Here is a 22,061-nt window from a genome sequence, read left to right as displayed (position 1 = left end):
ATGTAAGAATGCTGTTCATCGATTACAGCTCAGCGTTTAACACCATAGTACCCTCCAAACTCATCATCAAGCTGGAGGCCCTGGGTCTCAACCACGCCCTGTGCAATTGGGTCCTGGACTTCCTGACGGGCCGCCCCCAGGTGGTGAGGGTAGGAAACAACACCTCCACTTTGCTGATCCTCAACACTGGGTCCCCACAAGGGTGCGATCTCAGCCCTCTACTGTACTCCCTGTTCACCCACGACTGCGTGGCCATGCACGCCTCCAACTCAATCATCAAGTTTGCAGACGACACAACAGTAATAGGCTTGATTACCAACAACGACGAGATGGCCTACAGGGAGGAGGTGAGGGCCCTCGGAGTGTGGTGTCAGGAAAATAACCTCTCACTCAACGTCAACAAAACAAAGGAGATGATCGTGGACTTCAGGAAACAGCAGAGGGTGCACCCCCCTATCCACATCAACGGGACAGTAGTGGAGAGGGTGGAGAGTTTTAAGTTCCTCGGCGTACACATCACGGACAAACTGAAATGGTCCACCCACACAGACAGTGTGGTGAAGAAGGCACAGCAGCGCCTCTTCAACCTCAGGAGGCTGAAGAAATTTGGCTTGTCACCAAAAACACTCACAAAACTTTACAGATGCACAATCGAGAGCATCCTGTTGGGCTGTATCACCGCCTGGTACGGCAACTGCACCGCCCTCAACCGCAGGGCTCTCCAGAGGGTAGTGAGGTCTGCACAACGCATCACCGGGGGCAAACTACCTGCCCTCCAGGACACCTAAAGCACCCGATGTCACAGGAAGGACAAAAAGATAATCAAGGACAACAACCACCCGAGCCACTGTCTGTTCACCCCGCTATCATCCAGAAGGCGAGGTCAGTACAGGTGCATCAAAGCTGGGACCGAGAGACTGAAAAAACAGCTTCTATCTCAAGGCCATCAGACTGTTAAACAGTCATCACTAACACAGAGAGGCTGCTGCCTTACATATAGACATACTGACTGCACGGTCGGAACTAGAAACACAAGCATTTCGCTACACTCGCATTAACATCTGCTAACCATGTGTATGTGACCAAATACAATTGGATTTGATTTGTAAGTGGTTAAGGACTTGTAAGTGAGCATTTCACAGTAAGGTCTACACTTGTTGTATTCAGATTATACCCTGATGAAGCTTGCCTGTTGAAACGTTGGACATTTTTGCATCTTCAGCTCTCCTTTTTGTTCAAGTTTTCTACTCCGCTAGCCAGCACCTCGCCTAAATAGGTGTGTGTTTCTTTTTCCTCTAGAGTATTCGGCGCACGTGACAAATAAAGTTTGATTTGATTGAAACGTTTTTTTAAAAATTTTACAAAAAAAAAAACATTGTATGGGAAGTACCACCAACAGAGTCTGAAAAGTCTGAATGAATGGAACGGTATCAAACACATCGTTTCCACGTTTGATACCATATCGTCCATTCTTGCAATATGAGTGACATAGATTTCCTTCCAATTTGTTTTTATTAACTGTGTTAAAAAGCAGCTTTTTCTGTGTTTTGAATGGTGTGGGCTTATACCGGTCATAAGGCCGTCAATGTAAATAAGAATTTGTTCTTAACTGATTTCCCTTGTTAAATAATGGTAAAAAAATATTCATCATAATAATTAAAATATTTATGCAAGTAGATCACTGATTGGCCAGTTCAGCCTTCTATAGACTGCTGACATCATACTCTATGAGGAAATTGCAAGCATTTTTTTAAACGGTCTGTTTGAGATGGGATTTTCAAAGTGTTTTTTCTATGAGTATAGGATAACTCAACAACATTATTTGGGTAGGAGTTAACAGAATATTAACTTTTTAAAAGTGAGATTTTCACTTGACAGTTACTTGTTAGGGCTAGGGTCCTTTTTTCAGAATTTCCGCTTGACTGAGGTGCCCAAAATAAACTGCCTGTTACTCAGTCCCAGAAACCAGGATATGCATATAATTGGTACCACTGGATCAAAAACACTTTGAAGTTTGTAGAAATTTTAAAATAATGTATGAGACTATAACACAATGTTTGAGATCCCATGCTCTTACAATGGAAAGCGATGGGTCCTATGCAATTCCAGCTCCCAGATTGCAATTCCTATGGCTTCCACTAGATGTCAACAGTCTTTGTTCAAGGTTTTGGGCTTATTTCTTCCAAAAGAAATGTTGAATGTTGAGTTTTGGTACAGGGAGTCAGAGTTGGAAATCAGTCTGTTGGCGCGCGACGAAGAGGACGCGCACTTGCTAATTTAACTTTCCTATTGAACATACTTATTTCCGTATGAAATATTATAGTTTAATTACATTTTAAGGTACCTGAGGATTAAATAGAAACATAGTTTGACTTGTTTTAACAAAGTTTAGCGGTAGCTTTTTGGATTCCTTTGTCTGCATGTTGAACTCAAATTGATGGCGCCAACTAAACTGACTTTTTGGGATATAAAGAAGGATTTTATCTAACAAAACGACCACGCATGTTGTAGCTGGGACCCTTTGGATTGCAAATCAGAGGAAGATTTTCAAAAAGTAAGTGATTTATTTAATCGCTATTTGTGATTTTATGAAGCCTGTGCTGGTTGAAAAATATGTTGATCTGGGGCGCCGTCCTCAAACAATCGCATGGTATGCTTTCGCTGTAAAGCCTACTGTAAATCGGACAGTGCAGTTAGATTAACAAGAATTTAAGCTTTTAACCGATAAAAGACACTTGTATGTACACAGATGTTTAATATCCATAATTTTTACGATTATTTATTTGAATTGTGCGCCCTCCAATTTCACCGGAAATTGACGACAGGTGTCCTGCTGACACGACACCTAGCCCTAAGAAGTTTTAACATCTGTTTTAGAGTGTATCAGCTTTCTAATGTGTAACGTGTTTTAGAGTGTATCAGCTTTCTAATGTTTAACATGTGTTTTAGAGTGTATCAGCTTTCTAATGTTTAACATGTGTTTTAGCGTGTATCAGCTTTCTAATGTGATCAAAAAATACTGAATGAATAACATTTTGATCTGAACGGGACAACTTGGTGAAGTAAAAAAATCTGAACGGGACAACTTGGTCAAATAAAGGACAACTTGGTGAAGTAAAGTCAAAACAATGACAAATTATTATTCCAAACAGACTTCCAGAATAAGGACAAGCAACCCAACCCTCTACCCACCCACCCACCCAACCAATCAGTTAACCAACCCTCTACCCACCCACCCACCCAACCAATCAGTTAACCAACCCTCTACCCACCCACCCACCCAACCAATCAGTTAACCAACCCTCTACCCACCCACCCACCCAACCAATCAGTTAACCAACCCTCTACCCACCCACCCAACCAATCAGTTAAACAACCCTCTACCCACCCACCCACCCACCCACCCAACCAATCAGTTAACCAACCCTCCCCACCCACCCACCCAACCAATCAGTTAACCAACCCTCTACCCACCCACCCACCCAACCAATCAGTTAACCAACCCTCCACCCACCCACCCAACCAATCAGTTAACCAACCCTCTACCCACCCACCCAACCAATCAGTTAAACAACCCTCTACCCACCCACCCACCCACCCAACCAATCAGTTAACCAACCCTCTACCCACCCACCCACCCAACCAATCAGTTAACCAACCCTCTACCCACCCACCCACCCAACCAATCAGTTAACCAACCCTCTACCCACCCACCCACCCAACCAATCAGTTAACCAACCCTCTACCCACCCACCCACCCAACCAATCAGTTAACCAACCCTCCACCCACCCACCCAACCAATCAGTTAACCAACCCTCTACCCACCCACCCACCCACCCAACCAATCAGTTAACCAACCCTCTACCCGCCCACCCAACCAACCAATCAGTTAACCAACCCTCTACCCACCCACCCAGCCAATCAGTTAACCAACCCTCCACCCACCCACCCAACCAATCAGTTAACCAACCCTCTACCCACCCACCCAACCAATCAGTTAACCAACCCTCTACCCACACACCCAACCAATCAGTTAACCAACCCTCTACCCACCCACCCAACCAATCAGTTAACCAACCCTCTACCCACCCACCCAACCAATCAGTTAACCAACCCTCTACCCACCCACCCAACCAATCAGTTAACCAACCCACCCACCCACCCACCCAACCAATCAGTTAACCAACCCACCCACCCACCCACCCAACCAATCAGTTAACCAACCCTCTACCCACCCACCCACCCAACCAATCAGTTAACCAACCCTCTACCCACCCACCCAACCAATCAGTTAAACAACCCTCTACCCACCCACCCACCCACCCAACCAATCAGTTAACCAACCCTCTACCCACCCACCCACCCAACCAATCAGTTAACCAACCCTCTACCCACCCACCCACCCAACCAATCAGTTAACCAACCCTCTACCCACCCACCCAACCAATCAGTTAACCAACCCTCTACCCACCCACCCAACCAATCAGTTAACCAACCCTCTACCCACCCACCCAACCAATCAGTTAACCAACCCTCTACCCACCCACCCACCCAACCAATCAGTTAACCAACCCTCCACCCACCCACCCAACCAATCAGTTAACCAACCCTCTACCCACCCACCCACCCACCCAACCAATCAGTTAACCAACCCTCTACCCGCCCACCCAACCAACCAATCAGTTAACCAACCCTCTACCCACCCACCCAGCCAATCAGTTAACCAACCCTCTACCCACCCACCCAACCAATCAGTTAAACAACCCTCTACCCACCCACCCACCCACCCAACCAATCAGTTAACCAACCCTCTACCCACCCACCCAACCAATCAGTTAACCAACCCTCTACCCACACACCCAACCAATCAGTTAACCAACCCTCTACCCACCCACCCAACCAATCAGTTAACCAACCCTCTACCCACCCACCCAACCAATCAGTTAACCAACCCTCTACCCACCCACCCACCCACCCAACCAATCAGTTAACCAACCCTCTACCCACCCACCCAACCAATCAGTTAACCAACCCTCTACCCACCCACCCAGCCAATCAGTTAACCAACCCTCTACCCACCCACCCAACCAATCAGTTAACCAACCCTCTACCCGCCCACCCAACCAACCAATCAGTTAACCAACCCTCTACCCACCCACCCACCCACCCAACCAATCAGTTAACCAACCCTCTACCCACCCACCCACCCACCCAACCAATCAGTTAACCAACCCTCTACCCACCCACCCACCCACCCAACCTCAGTTAACCAACCCTCTACCCACCCACCCACCCAGCCCCCCACCCACCCACCCACCCCCCCCTCAGTTAACCAACCCTCTACCCACCCACCCACCCAACCAATCAGTTAACCAACCCTCTACCCACCCACCCACCCACCCAACCAATCAGTTAACCAACCCTCTACCCACCCACCCACCCAACCAATCAGTTAACCAACCCTCTACCCACCCACCCAGCCAATCAGTTAACCAACCCTCTACCCACCCACCCACCCACCAATCAGTTAACCAACCCTCTACCCGCCCACCCAACCAACCAATCAGTTAACCAACCCTCTACCCACCCACCCAGCCAATCAGTTAACCAACCCTCTACCCACCCACCCAACCAACAAATCAGTTAACCAACCCTCTACCCACCCACCCACCCAACCAACCAATCAGTTAACCAACCCTCTACCCACCCAACCAACCAATCAGTTAACCAACCCTCTACCCACCCACCCACCCACCCAACCAATCAGTTAACCAACCCACCCAACTAATAAATTAACCAGCCCATTAACCAACCGCCAATTAACCCAACCAATCAATTAATCAACCAACCAACCAAACATTTAACCAACCCATCAACCAACCAGCCAATTAACCAACCAACCCACCAAACATTTAACCAACCCATCAACCAACCAAACATTTAACCAACCCATCAACCAACCAGCCAATTAACCAACCAACCCAACAAACATTTAACCAACCCATCAACCAACCAAACATTTAACCAACCCATCAACCAATCAATCTTTACTGTCGGCAGAAAAGAGAATAAATCTGGAATTGTTCCGGAATTCCAGACTTCCCGGAACCCGGTTGGATCACAGCTCATCTCCCCCCCTCACGGCCAGACGGAGGTTGCTCCAGAATTCTGCCCTCCTCTCGTCCTCCTGCGGCCACTCCAGGTAGGTACGAGAGCTCATCAACTTGCGGAGCTTGCAGAAGCGTTTGGGAACGTTGTCCTTGGGATGTTCACACACAAACACACACCATGTTGACACACACACACACAGAGACGCACAGAGATACACACATTTGATCATCCTTGAAGATGTGATGAGTTAACACAAGGGATGTCTCCCAAATGACACCCTATTCCCTATATAGTGCACTACTTTTGACCAGAGATCTATGGGTCTCCCTAAGGGCCCTGGTCTAAAGTATTGCTCTATATAGGGAATAGGGTTCCATAGGGCTCTGGTCTAAAGTAGTGCACTATATAGGGAATAGGGAGACCCAAAGGGCTCTGGTCTAAAGTAGTGTACTATATAGGGAATAGGGTGCCATTTGATGTGCGGCCTAGCTCCTCCCTACCTTGGAGATGGGTTCCAGAAGCACCAGGACGGCTGCCCCGGAGTCCCCGTCAAACAGACGGAAGTGGGAAAAGTCCAACTCGTACCTGGAACAACAACATTATTATGTTACAACTATTAACTCCACTCTGAGCTCCACTCTGAGCTCCACTATTAACTCCACTCTGAGCTCCACTATTAACTCCACTCTGAACTCCACTCTGAGCTCCACTATTAACTCCACTATTAACTCCACTCTAAACTCCACTATTAACTCCACTATTAACTCCACTCTGAGCTCCACTATTAACTCCACTATTAACTCCACTATTAACTCCACTATTAACTCCACTCTGAGCTCCACTATTAACTCCACTATTAACTCCACTATTAACTCCACTATTAACTCCACTCTAAACTCCACTCTGAACTCCACTATTAACTCCACTCTGAGCTCCACTATTAACTCCACTCTGAGCTCCACTCTGAACTCCACTCTAAACTCCACTCTAAACTCCACTATTAACTCCACTATTAACTCCACTATTAACTCCACTATTAACTCCACTATTAACTCCACTATTAACTCCACTATTAACTCCACTATTAACTCCACTATTAACTCCACTATTAACTCCACTATTAACTCCACTATTAACTCCACTCTGAGCTCCACTATTAACTCCACTATTAACTCCACTATTAACTCCACTATTAACTCCACTCTAAACTCCACTCTAAACTCCACTATTAACTCCACTCTGAGCTCCACTATTAACTCCACTCTGAGCTCCACTCTGAACTCCACTCTAAACTCCACTCTAAACTCCACTATTAACTCCACTATTAACTCCACTATTAACTCCACTATTAACTCCACTCTGAGCTCCACTATTAACTCCACTATTAACTCCACTATTAACTCCACTCTGAACTCCACTCTGAGCTCCACTATTAACTCCACTATTAACTCCACTATTAACTCCACTATTAACTCCACTCTGAGCTCCACTATTAACTCCACTATTAACTCCACTCTGAGCTCCACTATTAACTCCACTATTAACTCCACTATTAACTCCACTATTAACTCCACTATTAACTCCACTATTAACTCCACTCTAAACTCCACTCTAAACTCCACTCTAAACTCCACTATTAACTCCACTATTAACTCCACTATTAACTCCACTCTGAGCTCCACTCTGAGCTCCACTATTAACTCCACTATTAACTCCACTATTAACTCCACTATTAACTCCACTATTAACTCCACTATTAACTCCACTCTGAGCTCCACTATTAACTCCACTATTAACTCCACTCTGAGCTCCACTATTAACTCCACTCTGAGTTCCACTATTAACTCCACTCTGAGTTCCACTATTAACTCCACTCTGAGTTCCACTATTAACTCCACTCTGAGCTCCACTCTGAACTCCACTATTAACTCCACTCTGAGCTCCACTCTGAGTTCCACTATTAACTCCACTATTAACTCCACTATTAACTCCACTATTAACTGCACTCTGAGCTCAACTCTGAGCTCCACTATTAACTCCACTATTAACTCCACTCTGAGCCCCACTATTAACTCCACTCTGAGCTCCACTATTAACTCCCCTGAGCTCCACTCTGAGCTCCACTCTGAGCTCCACTATTAACAACAGTATTGTTATGTGGGGGCAAACTACCTGCCCTCCAGGACACCTACACCACCCGATGTCACAGGAAGGCCAAAAAGATCATCAAGGACATCAACCACCCGAGCCACTGCCTGTTCACCCCGCTACCATCCAGAAGGCGAGGTCAGTACAGGTGCATCAAAGCTGGGACCGAGAGACTGAAAAACAGCTTCTATCTCAGGGCCATCAGACTGTTAAACAGCCATCACTAACACAGAGAGGCTGCTGCCTACATTGAGACCCAATCACTGGCCACTTTAATAAATGGATCACTAGTCACTTTAAATAATGCCACTTTAATAATGATATTTACATATCTTGCATCACTCATCTCATATGTATATACTGTATTTTATACCATATATTGCATATACCGGTCGGCCATCGCTCATCCATATATTTATTAGGTAGTTGTTGGGGAATTGTTAGATTACTTGTTAGATATTACTGCACTGTCGGAACTAGAAGCACAAGCATTTCGCTACACTCACATTAACACCTGCTAACCATGTGACCAATAACATCTGCTAACCATGTGACCAATAACATCTGCTAACCATGTGACCAATAACATCTGCTAACCATGTGACCAATAACATCTGCTAACCATGTGACCAATAACATCTGCTAACCATGTGACCAATAACATCTGCTGACCACGTAACCAATCACATCTGCTAACCATGTGACCAATAAAATTTGATTTGTATTGTTAAGTTTTGCCGCAGGGACACTATAAAACAACAGTATTGTTATGTGTTGCAGCAGGGACACTATTAAACAGCAGTATTGTTATGTGTTGCAGCAGGGACACTATTAAACAGCAGTATTGTTATGTGTTGCAGCAGGGACACTATTAAACAGCAGTATTGTTATGTGTTGCAGCAGGGACACTATTAAACAGCAGTATTGTTATGTGTTGCAGCAGGGACACTATTAAACAACAGTATTGTTATGTGTTGCAGCAGGGACACTATTAAACAGCAGTATTGTTATGTGTTGCAGCAGGGACATATTGGAGTGCAACACGTGTGTTGCTACCACGCTACTACAGTAACCAGCAGCCAACTTTCTGTCCAGAAATGATGCAGACAAATGTATCCGTGCTTTTGTCACTTCTAGATTAGACTACTGCAATGCTCTACTTTCCGGCTACCCGGATAAAGTACTAAATAAACATCAGTTAGTGCTAAATACGGCTGCTAGAATCCTGACTAGAACCAATAAATGTGATCATATTACTACAGCGCTAGCCTCCCTACACTGGCTTCCTGTTAAGGCAAGGGCTGATTTCAAGGTTTTACTGCTAACCTACAAAGCATTACATGGGCTTGCTCCTACCTATCTTTCCGATTTGGTCCTGCCGTACATATCTACACGTACGCTACGGTCACAAGATGCAGGCCTCCTAATTGTCCCTAGAATTTCTAAGCAAACAGCTGGAGACAGGGCTTTCACATATAGAGCTCCATTTTTATGGAATGGTCTGCCTACCCATGTGAGAGACGCAGACTCGGTCTCGACCTTTAAGTCTTTATTGAAGACTCATCTCTTCAGTAGGTCCTATGATTGAGTGTAGTCTGGCCCAGGAGTGTGAAGGTGAACGGAAAAGCACTGGAGTAACGAACCGCCCTTGCTGTTTCTGCCTGGCCGGTTCCCCTCTCTCCACTGGGATTCTCTGCCTCTAACCCTATTACAGGGGCTGAGTCACTGGCTTACTGGTGTTCTTCCATGCCGTCCCTAGGAGGGGTGCGTCACTTGAGTGGGTTGAGTCACTGACGTGATCTTCCTGTCTGGGTTGGCGGAGATCTTCATGTAGGCTATACTCTGCCTTGTCTCAGGATGGTAAGTTGGTGGTTGGAGACATCCCTCTAGTGGTGTGGGGGCTATGCTTTCGCAAAGTGGGTGGGGTTATATCCTGCCTGTTTGGCCCTGTCCGGGGGTATCATCGGATGGGGCCACAGTGTCTCCTGACCCCTCCTGTCTCAGCCTCCAGTATTTATGCTGCAGTAGTTTATGTGTCGGGGGGCTAGGGTCAGTCTGTTATATCTGGAGTATTTCTCCTGTCTTATCCCGTGTCCTGTGTGAATTTAAGTATGCCCAGTACAGCCAGTAGAGCCTGGTTCCTCTCTAGGTTTCTTCCTAGGTTTTGGCCTTTCTAGGGAGTTTTTCCTAGCCACCGTGCTTCTATACCTGCATTGCTTGCTGTTTGGGGGGTTTTAGGCTGGGTTTCTGTACAGCACTTTGTGACATCAGCTGATGTAAGAAGGGCTTTATAAATACATTTGATTGATTGATTGATTGATTGATCTCTTCCGGGCGCCATCTCAAGAATGAGCCTGTAATGATGCCTAGAAGTTGTTCTTAATGAATTATAGTTGAGCAGCTGAAATACTTTAACCGTCCATTCTGCATAGTAGTAAGACGGGACAGAATGAAACCGACCGTACCGGCACCAGTCGGAGTGGACGAAGTGTTCCGACAGGACGAAGAGTGTACGTCGGCTGCGTTCCATTGCATTGATAATGTTGTCGATGATCCAGTGGCCTAAAGAAATAAAATTAAACAAAATACATTCAATTTAAACCGCCTTTCAAAGAATTCTAAAGACACGGTACAAAACAAAACCAAACAGATAAAAGGGATGAAAACATGAATAAACTAGCTAAGAAGAGTGGGAATAACCTGGGGGAATAAGTCATGGATTAAATCAATCAACCTGGCAGGAAGTCTCTCTTGTGGAGGCAGAGGGAGAGCGGAGGCTGGGAATTCTCCAGCTCTGGAACCAGGAATTCTTCGACCCACTCTGCGTCTTGCTCGCTGTACGACACGAACGCGTCATAGCAGAGGAGCTCGGCGTTTCCTGCGGCATCCCGGCGCTTCTGGTTCCCGGAATTCCGTTTGGCTTTAAGCCACGCCCACATCATCCTCACGTACCACACCACGTGGAGCTTCCAGAGCAGAATTACAAACAGGATTCCGGAAGCGAGCATGCAACCGCAGAGTGCGGACACGACGAGGATGCGGTGGCATTGGAACGGTGAGAGCCGGACGCGGTCGACCCTCTGGCCCTGTAAATCAAATATTTGTTTTTTATATGCATGGGATTAGGGTTGCAAAAGTCCGGGTACATTCCCAAAATTTTGAGGATTCTCAGATTTCCTGCTTATTCCGTCCTGATTCCGGAATACTTCTAGCCCGGGGATTTCTGGAAAACTTGGGACTTTTTTTTTTTTTATAGTTACACGATTTTTGCAACCCTACACAGGATACAGCGAAGTATACACAGTACTGAGAAATGCAAGCTCTCCTCACAGTACATTTGATAATAAAAATAGAAAAAAGTGATTCAGTAAAAAAAAAAAAATAAGATAAACGTAGAAATAAGCATGCAGGGAAAATAATAAAATAGTTAACAATAATAATAATAATAAACATTTAAAAATGGTACTAATAGTGATAAATAATAGTAAATATAATAAATATTTAAATGACCTGCAGGGGCAGCGGTGAGTCACAAAGGTAGTTATCCCATCTGTCTGTTAGCTCAACGCTGCCCTCTACTGCTCCACCCCACCTCCAGACCATGAAGTAGACAAACTCACAGGAACACACAAACCTGAAGAAGAAGAAGAAGAAGTAGGATGAGAATTATGGGCTGCAGAGATCATTGATTTTTAGAATCGATAGAGACTAATCAACAACAAAAATCTAAGGCAGGACCCTATTACCTACATAGGGCACTAGTACTTTTGAGCACGCACAGACCTGTTCTGACCGGCCTGCAGTGCTCGGAGCTTCCTGTAGAGTTGGAGGTCCATGGGTCCAAACATGTTGAGAGTGTTGCTCTGGATCAGGAGAACCTCCAGGCTTCGGGAAACAAACACATGTCATTTTCTCGATTGTTGACTCCAACTAAATACCCTTTCATTTATTTATGCAAAACAAGAAGTCTTGAGCTAAGAGCTGAGCTAAGACTTGAGCTAAGAGCTGAGCTAAGACTTGAGCTAAGACTTGAGCTAAGAGCTGAGCTAAGACTTGAGCTAAGAGCTGAGCTAAGACTTGAGCTAAGACTTGAGCTAAGAGCTGAGCTAAGAGCTGAGCTAAGAGCTGAGCTAAGACTTGAGCTAAGGCTTGAGCTAAGGCTTGAGCTAAGACTTGAGCTAAGACTTGAGCTAAGACTTGAGCTAAGAGCTGAGCTAAGACTTGAGCTAAGAGCTGAGCTAAGACTTGAGCTAAGAGCTGAGCTAAGAGCTGAGCTAAGACTTGAGCTAAGAGCTGAGCTAAGACTTGAGCTAAGAGCTGAGGTAAGAGCTGGCTAGGGGCTAAGAAAAAATATATATTTAATTTATGTACATATTTCCCAAAAATATATGGGCGGATCGGAAATGACGCAGACAACTACATTGACAGAAGCTACAAACTATATGCAATATTAAAGCTGATCTACCCCCCAATTTCTTTTAAATAATAATAAAAAAAATTAAAAAAGAGTTGGGCATCTCTCTACCTAGGGAACAACCATCCAGGTGGCAAACGCCTCAACTTGTTCCCAGAGAGGTGCAGCTCCCTCAGGACCGGGAGAGCAACACTATGGAAAGCCGTCAGGTCGTTGTGTCCCAGATCCAGGATCTCCAGGGTCAGGGGCAGACAGTGGGTGACCCTCTGCAGCTTAGCCCACGAGATGTTGAGGTGAGTCAGGGTCTGTGGCCAGGAGCAAGTGGGAGGCATGGAGGTGTAGGCGTTCTGACTGATGTCCAGGTGGATTAGTTTGTCCAGACGGGTGACGAGCTGGGTGATTTGAAAATAAAAAAAACAGAAAATATGTGTTATTATTAACAATTCTACAATGGTACTTATTTAGCATTTCTCTTAAAATGGAAAGACTAAAACAGAAGGATGTTTATTTGACCAATAAATTGTAAATTATTATTCGTTATTATTAATGGGCTTTCTTCAGTCCTCTTCTCGAGGTTAAAAACAATATGATGTCGAACATGATAGATAGAAACAGTACAAGTTAATTACAAAGCTGATATAACAGGTGTCGCCTAACTAGAAGTCTTAACCAAATTACATTACCTAGGCTGTTATCCAAAGTAGTTCACTATGTAGGGAATAGGGTGCCATTTGGGATGCAGACTCAGTACACCCTTGGCTAATGAGAGACAGGGAGTCGTTGTACCCTATTCCCTATATAGTGCCTTACTTTTGACCAAAGCCTTATGGACAGTCAAATAAAAAATAAAAAAAATGTAAAAAGTGCACTGTGGTAGTGCACTGTTATAGGGAATAGGGTGTAACAGTTACACACTTTGCTGATGATGGAAATGGACTTTAAGGCGTTGTCGCTGACGTTAATAACTCTGAGATTCCTCAGGATCCCATGCCCGTGACACAGAGATTCCGTCAAGGTCAGATCAGTCAGCAGGTTACTACTCAAGTCCAGGTACTCCAGTTGGGTCAACAGGTGAGAGGTCAGACACGGCATTACATACACCTGGAGGAGAAGACAGATTTTGTTTCATTGGTTTGGTAAATGATCATGAAGTGATTCGGTAATTTTTCATTTACCATTTACGTCTGTGATTCCCCTTTGACCAATCAGATTGCTTGGCTGGAACTAACCGTTTCAAAGTTATAAATAGTGTACATACTATTCAGTAATAAATATTTAATTATTTGTAAAACAAATTATAAACATGTTTACCTTACAGTTAATGATAGAGATCTGTCTGAGGTATTTCAGTAGAAACCCCAGGTTCAGGAAGGAGGTGAACTTAAAGACTTTCACGACCTGATAATAAAACATAAAAAATATATACATTGAACTAAAATAAAAACGCAAAATGTAAAGTATTGGTCCAATGTTTCATGAGCTGAAATAAAAGATCCCAGAAATGTTCCATTCGCACAAAAAGCTAATTTCTCACAAATTTGTTTATATCCCTGTTAGTGAGCATTTCTCCTTTGCCAAGATAATCCATCCACCTGACAGGTGTGGCATATCAACAAGCTGATTAAACAGCACGATCATCACACAGGTGCACCTTGTGCTGGGGACAATAAAAGGCCACTCTAAAATGTGGAGTTTTGTCACACAACACCGTGCTGACTGCAGGAATGTCCACCGGAGCTGTTGCCAGATAATTGAATGTTCATTTCTCTACCATAAGCCGCCTCCAACGTAATTTAAGAGAATTTGGTAGTACGTCCAACCGGCCTCACAACCGCAGGCTACGTGTAACCACGCCAGCCCACCTCCTTCTTCACCTCCTTCACCTTCTGAGACAATTGCGTGTTATTGATGACAATTTGAATGCCACAGAGATACCGTGACGAGATCCCAAGGCCCATTGTCATGCCATTCATCCGCTGCCATCACCTCATGTTTCAGCATGACGATGCACAGCCCCATGTCGCAAGGATCTGTACACAATTCCTGGAAGCTGAAAATGTCCCAATTCTTCCATGGCCTGCATATTCACCAGCCATGTCACCCATTGAGCATGTTTGGGATGCTCTGGATCGATGTGTACAACAGCATGTTCCAATTTCGTCCAATATCCAGCACATTCGCACAGCCATTGAAGAGGAGTGGGACAACATTCCACAATCAACAGCCTGATCAACTCTACGTGAAGGAGATGTGTCGCGCTGTATGAGGCAAACGGTGGTCACACCAGATACAGACTGGTTTTCTGATCCACACCCCCTACCTTTTTTTTTTTTTGTTAAGTTATCTGTGACCAACAGGTACAATATCTGTATTCCCAGTCATGTGAAATCCATAGATTAGGGCCTAATTAATTAATTTTAATTAACTGATTTTTCTGATATGAACTAAACTTGTTGCATGTTGTTTTATGTAGTTTTGTTCGGTGTAATAATAATGGAATTTATTTATATTTATATTTCAAATACTTATGTACATCTGAGCAACCAATCACCTTAGCCGTTATGACAAGAGATCCCAAACCTCTCGACGAGTGTTGTGTTAAGGTGAATACTGCCACGCTTGTCGTTGGAAATGGAGGACCAAAACGCAGCAGGTATGTGTATGCTCATCTTGCTCTTTTAATAAATACAAAATGAACACCAAAATAACAAAGAACGAACGATCAACAAAAAAAAACAGTCTGGTAAGGCACAAGGCTAAACACAGAATAATCACCCACCAATAACAAACACACCCTAATATATGGGACTCTCAATCAAAGGCAGATAGACAACACCTGCCTTCAACTGAGAGTCCCAACCCCAATTAACCCAAACATAGAAACAGACATACTAGACAAAATCATAGAATACCTGAAAACCAAACAGTGCCCAAAAACCCCGGGAATACTTCAACCAAATGCCCCTTCAACAAAACACACCACCCCGAACCACATAAAACGAATACCCTCTGCCACGTCCTGACCAAACTACAATACCAATTAACCTTATACTGGTCAGGACGTGACAAATACTACCTCACCTCTATGTTTCTGAAGTAGACTGTGTCCATGTTGACAAGGTGAGTCTGTCTAGCCGGCTTCCAGGCGCCTGCATATGGAGATAGATTTCTATCAGGATTCTGCATATGGAAATAGATTTCTATCAGGATTCTGCATATGGAAATAGATTTCTATCAGGATTCTGCATATGGAAATAGATTTCTATCAGGATTCTGCATATGGAAATAGATTTCTATCAGGATTCTGCATATGGAAATAGATTTCTATCAGGATTCTGCATATGGAGATAGATTTCTATCAGGATTCTGCATATGGAGATAGATTTCTATCAGGATTCTGCATATGGAAATAGATTTCTATCAGGATTCTGCATATGGAAATAGATTTCTATCAGGATTCTGCATATGGAAATAGATTTCTATCAGGATTCTGCATATGGAAATAGATTTCTATCAGGATTCTGCATATGGAAATAGATTTCTATCAGGATTCTGCATATGGAGATAGATTTCTATCAGGATTCTGCATATGGAGATAGATTTCTATCAGGATTCTGCATATGGAAATAGATTTCTATCAGGATTCTGCATATGGAAATAGATTTCTATCAGGATTCTGCATATGGAGATAGATTTCTATCAGGATTCTGCATATGGAGATAGATTTCTATCAGGATTCTGCATATGGAGATAGATTTCTATCAGGATTCTGCATATGGAAATAGATTTCTATCAGGATTCTGCATATGGAAATAGATTTCTATCAGGATTCTGCATATGGAGATAGATTTCTATCAGGATTCTGCATATGGAGATAGATTTAAATCACAGTCTGTAAATAATAATAATAACAATAATTACAGAGCGCATTTGGCCGGATTTGTCCTATAATTGTTTCCATACCTGTACCATGGAACGTTGCATCCTCTAATCCGAAGGACTCAAGAGAAGCCCAGTCCATAACCTATCCACACACACACACACGCACACACGCACACGCACACGCACACGCACACACACACACACACACACACCGCGTATACACACGCATACACACACACACGCGTATACACACGCACGTGCGCGCGCACACACACACATACACACACACAGACACGTATACACACACACGCGCGCGCACACACACACACGCGTATACACACACACACACGCGCACACACACACACACACACACGCGCGCGCACACACACACACACACACGCACACACACACGTGCGCGCACACACGCACACACGTACGCACACACACACACGCATACACACACGCATACACACACGCACACACACACACACACACACAAAAGCACACATAAAATGTGTAATTGTTAAACCCTGTTAAGTTAAAAAAGTGTTGTGTGTGTTATATCTGAGTGTTGATTCTAGTGGGGTTAACACCAGTGTTATATCTGAGTGTTGATTGTAGTGGGGTTAACACCAATGTTATATCTGAGTGTTGATTGTAGTGGGGTTAACACCAGTGTTATATCTGAGTGTTGATTCTAGTGGGGTTAACACCAGTGTTATATCTGAGTGTTGATTCTAGTGGGGTTAACACCAGTGGTATATCTGAGTGTTGATTGTAGTGGGGTTAACACCAGTGTTATATCTGAGTGTTGATTCTAGTGGGGTAAACACCAGTGTTATATCTGAGTGTTGATTCTAGTGGGGTTAACACCAGTGTTATATCTGAGTGTTGATTCTAGTGGGGTTAACACCAGTGTTATATCTGAGTGTTGATTCTAGTGAGGTTAACACCAGTGTTATATCTGAGTGTTGATTCTAGTGGGGTTAACACCAGTGGTATATCTGAGTGTTGATTCTAGTGGGGTTAACACCAGTGGTATATCTGAGTGTTGATTCTAGTGGGGTTAACACCAGTGTTATATCTGAGTGTTGATTCTAGTGGGGTTAACACCAGTGGTATATCTGAGTGTTGATTCTAGTGGGGTTAACACCAGTGGTATATCTGAGTGTTGATTCTAGTGGGGTTAACACCAGTGGTATATCTGAGTGTTGATAGTAGTGGGGTTAACACCAGTTTTATATCTGAGTGTTGATTGTAGTGGGGTTAACACCAGTGTTATATCTGAGTGTTGATTGTAGTGGGGTTAACACCAGTGTTATATCTGAGTGTTGATTGTAGTGGGGTAAACACCAGTGTTATATCTGAGTGTTGATTCTAGTGGGGTTAACACCAGTGGTATATCTGAGTGTTGATTCTAGTGGGGTAAACACCAGTGGGATTGAAATTGACAACACATGTAGTGTATAAATGAAGTGTTATTTGAATCACAGTGGAATCAACATTGTGTGGTGTTGTTGTGAACTCAGAGTGAGAAAAACGTGGGCGGGGCCTCATTATCATTCTTCCCAGAATGCTTTGTTTTAGGTAGATTTTTTAGAATAGTTCATTTTAATATCTATGTTTCTGCATGCACATTGATTCATTAATAAATCTTATACTATACAAAGATAAATAACTTAAATTTTCTAAACTAATACAATCTGTAAGGTGTCGGACTTATTGCACCTGTTGCTGAGATAGTTGTTCCAGTTTAGATGGTTTACTTAGTCTTGTTTGCCTAGTCCTTCACCATAGCAGTCATTCTGATAACAGATTGTGGGTGAAAAATATATTAAATTAACACTCATTGGTGTAAAAGAACCCCAGTGTTGGTGTTAATAACCAGTGTTAAAAGCAAAACGACGCCCATCGTTATAATATTTCCCAGCATGCTCTATTGCAGGTTGTTTGTTTCAATATCTATGTATCTTATACTACTTAAATATAAATAATATACATTTTTCTAAACTAATCCAATCTGTTACTTATTGCACCCATTTCTGAAAGTGTTTTTCCAGTTTAGATGTTTTAGGTAGTCTCATATCTTATATCTTAGACTTTCCAAACCAGCAGTCAAAATATTGGATATCACCGCTCTGGTTGGATTCCAGTAGGAATTACACATCACTTTGCAAGCCAGCGTAATGTGACTTGCAGGCCTGATGTGGCCCGTAAACCAGGAATTTCAGGCCATTGTATTAGGTTAACACTAGGCCCTCAAAATAAGGCCTTATGAAGGATGTGTTCTATTATGTGAAATCAATTTATAATTACATTTTTGTTTAGGATCTGACTTACTGAAGGCCACCGGACTGAAAATGGATAAATGGTCAAGAATCATATTTCTGTCACTAACAAATACGGTCACGGTTAGTAACTCTACAATTCACTCGAAAGGCAAGTCACTCTGGGAAATATGCAAATATGACTTCACACTAAGCAGTGTGTTGATTTGCTGTGTAGGAAAATAATAATGATATCTACATAACAATAATGACTTTAAGAAGAAATCAACAGTGAAGATGACAATTTGAAAGGATACCACTACAGTATAAACACACCAAAGCAAGTAGCAGTCTACAGGATCTTAATTTGATCACCCTTTTGTTGTAGGAATTGTCCTGCACAGTAGGAAATGCAAACTTGTAGTGTATTTGAGGTTTAAAGAGGGCTTCTAAATATCCAATTAATTTGAATCCGCACAATAATTAATTCACATTTCTCTCGTTGCTACGTGATTATTTTCCTTCTGTGAGACGCTAGTCAAATGAAGATCCTTCATCTGTACAGCGGGTCAGTTTTACATGACAAACCTCCAGGAAGTGAATGATGGCCTCGTCCGTCAAGGTTGCGTTCTGGAACAGAATGGACCGTAGCCGTCTCTGGTTGATCTCACTGAACGGTGCGACGGAGGTCTTCTCGAGCAGCAGGACGTCGGCGACTACCAGAAAGGTTTCTGAGTAGGAGACGTCATGGAAGATAGAGGAGACGAGTGTCAGGTTGTCCTGGAAAGGTCCTCGGAGACGCAGCGTCACGACCCTTAGAGGCCAAAGATCACCAATGCTTCCAGGGTCATACCTAATAATGAGGACCACAATGGAAGTAAGTTACCTGACTTTATTGTGCTGTTTTGATCCATTATTTCACTCATTCATCCCTTCCTTCTTTCCTTCCTTCTTTCCTTCCCTCTTTCCTTCCTTCTTTAATTTATTAATCCATTCATTCTTTCTTTCCTTCAGTTCGTCGTTCTTTCCTCCTTCCTTAGTTTATTTCATTATTTGTTTGTTCGTTTGTTCATTCGTCCATCCATCCATCCATCCCCATTCCTTCCTTCCTTCCCCATTCCTTCCTTCCTTCCCCATTCCTTCCTTCCTTCCCCATTCCTTCCTTCCCCATTCCTTCCTTCGGTTCCCCATTCCTTCCTTCATTCCTTCCTTCCTTCCCCATTCCTTCCTTCCCCATTCCTTCCTTTCCTTCCCCATTCCTTCCTTCATTCCTTCCTTCCTTCTCCATTCCTTCCTTCCTTCCCCATTCCTTCCTTCCTTCCCCATTCCTTCCTTCCATCCCCATTCCTTCCTTCCCCATTCCTTCCTTCCATCTCCATTCCTTCCTTCCTTCCCCATTCCTTCCTTCCTTCCCCATTCCTTCCCCATTCCTTCCTTCCTTCCCCATTCCTTCCTTCCTTCTCCATTCCTTCCTTCCTTCCCCATTCCTTCCTTCATTCCTTCCTTCCTTCCCCATTCCTTCCTTCCTTCCCCATTCCTTCCTTCCTTCCCCATTCCTTCCTTCATTCCTTCCTTCCTTCCCCATTCCTTCCTTCCTTCCCCATCCCTTCCTTCATTCCTTCCTTCCTTCCCCATTCCTTCCTTCCTTCCCCATTCCTTCCTTCCCCCTTCCTTCCTTCCCCATTCCTTCCTTCCCCATTCCTTCCTTCCTTCCCCATTCCTTCCTTCCTTCTCCATTCCTTCCTTTCCTTCCCCATTCCTTCCTTCATTCCTTCCTTCCTTCTCCATTCCTGCCTTCCTTCCCCATTCCTTCCTTCCTTCCCCATTCCTTCCTTCCATCCCCATTCCTTCCTTCCATCCCCATTCCTTCCTTCCATCCCCATTCCTTCCTTCCTTCCCCATTCCTTCCCCATTCCTTCCTTCCTTCCCCATTCCTTCCTTTCCTTCCCCATTCCTTCCTTCCCCATTCCTTCCTTCCTTCCCCATTCCTTCCTTCCCCATTCCTTCCTTCCCCATTCCTTCCTTCCTTCCCCATTCCTTCCTTTCCTTCCCCATTCCTTCCTTCATTCCTGCCTTCCTTCCCCATTCCTTCCTTCTTTCCCCATTCCTTCCTTCCTTCCCCATTCCTTCCTTCCTTCCCCATTCCTTCTTTCCTTCCCCATTCCTTCCTTCCTTCCCCATTCCTTCCCCATTCCTTCCTTCCTTCCTTCCCCATTCCTTCCTTCCTTCCCCATTCCTTCCTTCCTTCCCCATTCCTTCCTTCCTTCCCCATTCCTTCCTTCACCTCTTCAGGTTATTCCCGTAGACCTTCCCCATTCCTTCCCCATTCCTTCCTTCCTTCCCCATTCCTTCCTTCCTTCCTCATTCCTTCCTTCCTTCCATTCCTTCCTTCCCCATTCCTTCCTTCACCTCTTCAGGTTATTCCCGTAGACCTCCAGCTGGTCCAACTGTCTGACTCCAGCCAGGTCTCCTCTCCTCACCTCCTCCAGAGCAGGGTTCCCAAACCTCAGAAACCTCAGCCTGATCAGAGACCTGATGATAATAACCAACACCATCATCACCATCAGTAGAATCATCAGTAGTATCATCACCATCATCATCACCATCATCACCATCATCACCACCATCATCACCATCAGTAGAATCATCAGTAGTATCATCAACAACATCATCACCATCATCATCATCACCATCACCACCATCACTATCACCATCACCAACATCATCACCATCATCACCACCATCATCATCATTATCATCACCATCCTCACCACCATCATCACCATCACCAACATCATCACCATCATCACCATCACCACCATCATCACCATCACCATCATCACCACCACCATCATCACCATCATGACCAACATCATCACCATCATTACCATCATCACCACCATCATCATCATCACCATCATCACCACCACCATCATCACCATCATTACCACCATCATCACCAACATCATCACCATCATCACCATCATCATCACCATCATCCCCATCACCACCATCATCATCACCACCATCACCACCATCATCATCACCAACATCACCATCAGTAGAATCATCAGTAGTATCATCACCACCATCACCACCACCATCATCACCATCACCACCACCACCATCACCATCATCACCACCATCATCACCATCACCAAGATCATCACCATCACCACCATCATCACCATCATCACCATCATCATCATCATCATCACCACCATCATCATCATCACCA

At 44.1% G+C, this 22,061-nt stretch overlaps 1 protein-coding gene across 2 annotated transcripts in view; it reads right to left on the bottom strand.

Annotated features, from left to right (window-relative positions):
- Positions 1 to 5,772: 5,772 nt before the first annotated feature.
- Positions 5,773 to 22,061, bottom strand: part of tlr2 (toll-like receptor 2) — a 38,484-nt gene continuing 22,195 nt past the window's right edge. For both annotated transcript variants that reach the window (XM_082977315.1, XM_082977316.1), the window contains exons 4-16: positions 21,233 to 21,355; positions 19,412 to 19,676; positions 16,638 to 16,698; positions 15,756 to 15,823; positions 13,986 to 14,072; positions 13,590 to 13,775; positions 12,786 to 13,066; positions 12,044 to 12,145; positions 11,771 to 11,894; positions 10,995 to 11,346; positions 10,726 to 10,822; positions 6,613 to 6,697; positions 5,773 to 6,260 (exon numbers count right to left, since the gene is read on the bottom strand). In XM_082977315.1, the coding sequence (XP_082833441.1) occupies positions 6,120 to 6,260; positions 6,613 to 6,697; positions 10,726 to 10,822; positions 10,995 to 11,346; positions 11,771 to 11,894; positions 12,044 to 12,145; positions 12,786 to 13,066; positions 13,590 to 13,775; positions 13,986 to 14,072; positions 15,756 to 15,823; positions 16,638 to 16,698; positions 19,412 to 19,676; positions 21,233 to 21,355 (1,972 nt within the window). In that variant the 3' untranslated portion in view covers positions 5,773 to 6,119. The remainder of the gene's footprint in view (positions 6,261 to 6,612; positions 6,698 to 10,725; positions 10,823 to 10,994; positions 11,347 to 11,770; positions 11,895 to 12,043; positions 12,146 to 12,785; positions 13,067 to 13,589; positions 13,776 to 13,985; positions 14,073 to 15,755; positions 15,824 to 16,637; positions 16,699 to 19,411; positions 19,677 to 21,232; positions 21,356 to 22,061) is intronic.

This window comes from Salmo salar, chromosome 07 (assembly GCF_965601325.2).
Source record: "Salmo salar chromosome 07, fSalSal1, whole genome shotgun sequence".
Lineage (NCBI taxonomy): Eukaryota > Metazoa > Chordata > Actinopteri > Salmoniformes > Salmonidae > Salmo > Salmo salar.
Note: the sequence above shows the minus strand (reverse complement) of the source record. Positions and strands in the feature narration are given on the sequence as shown.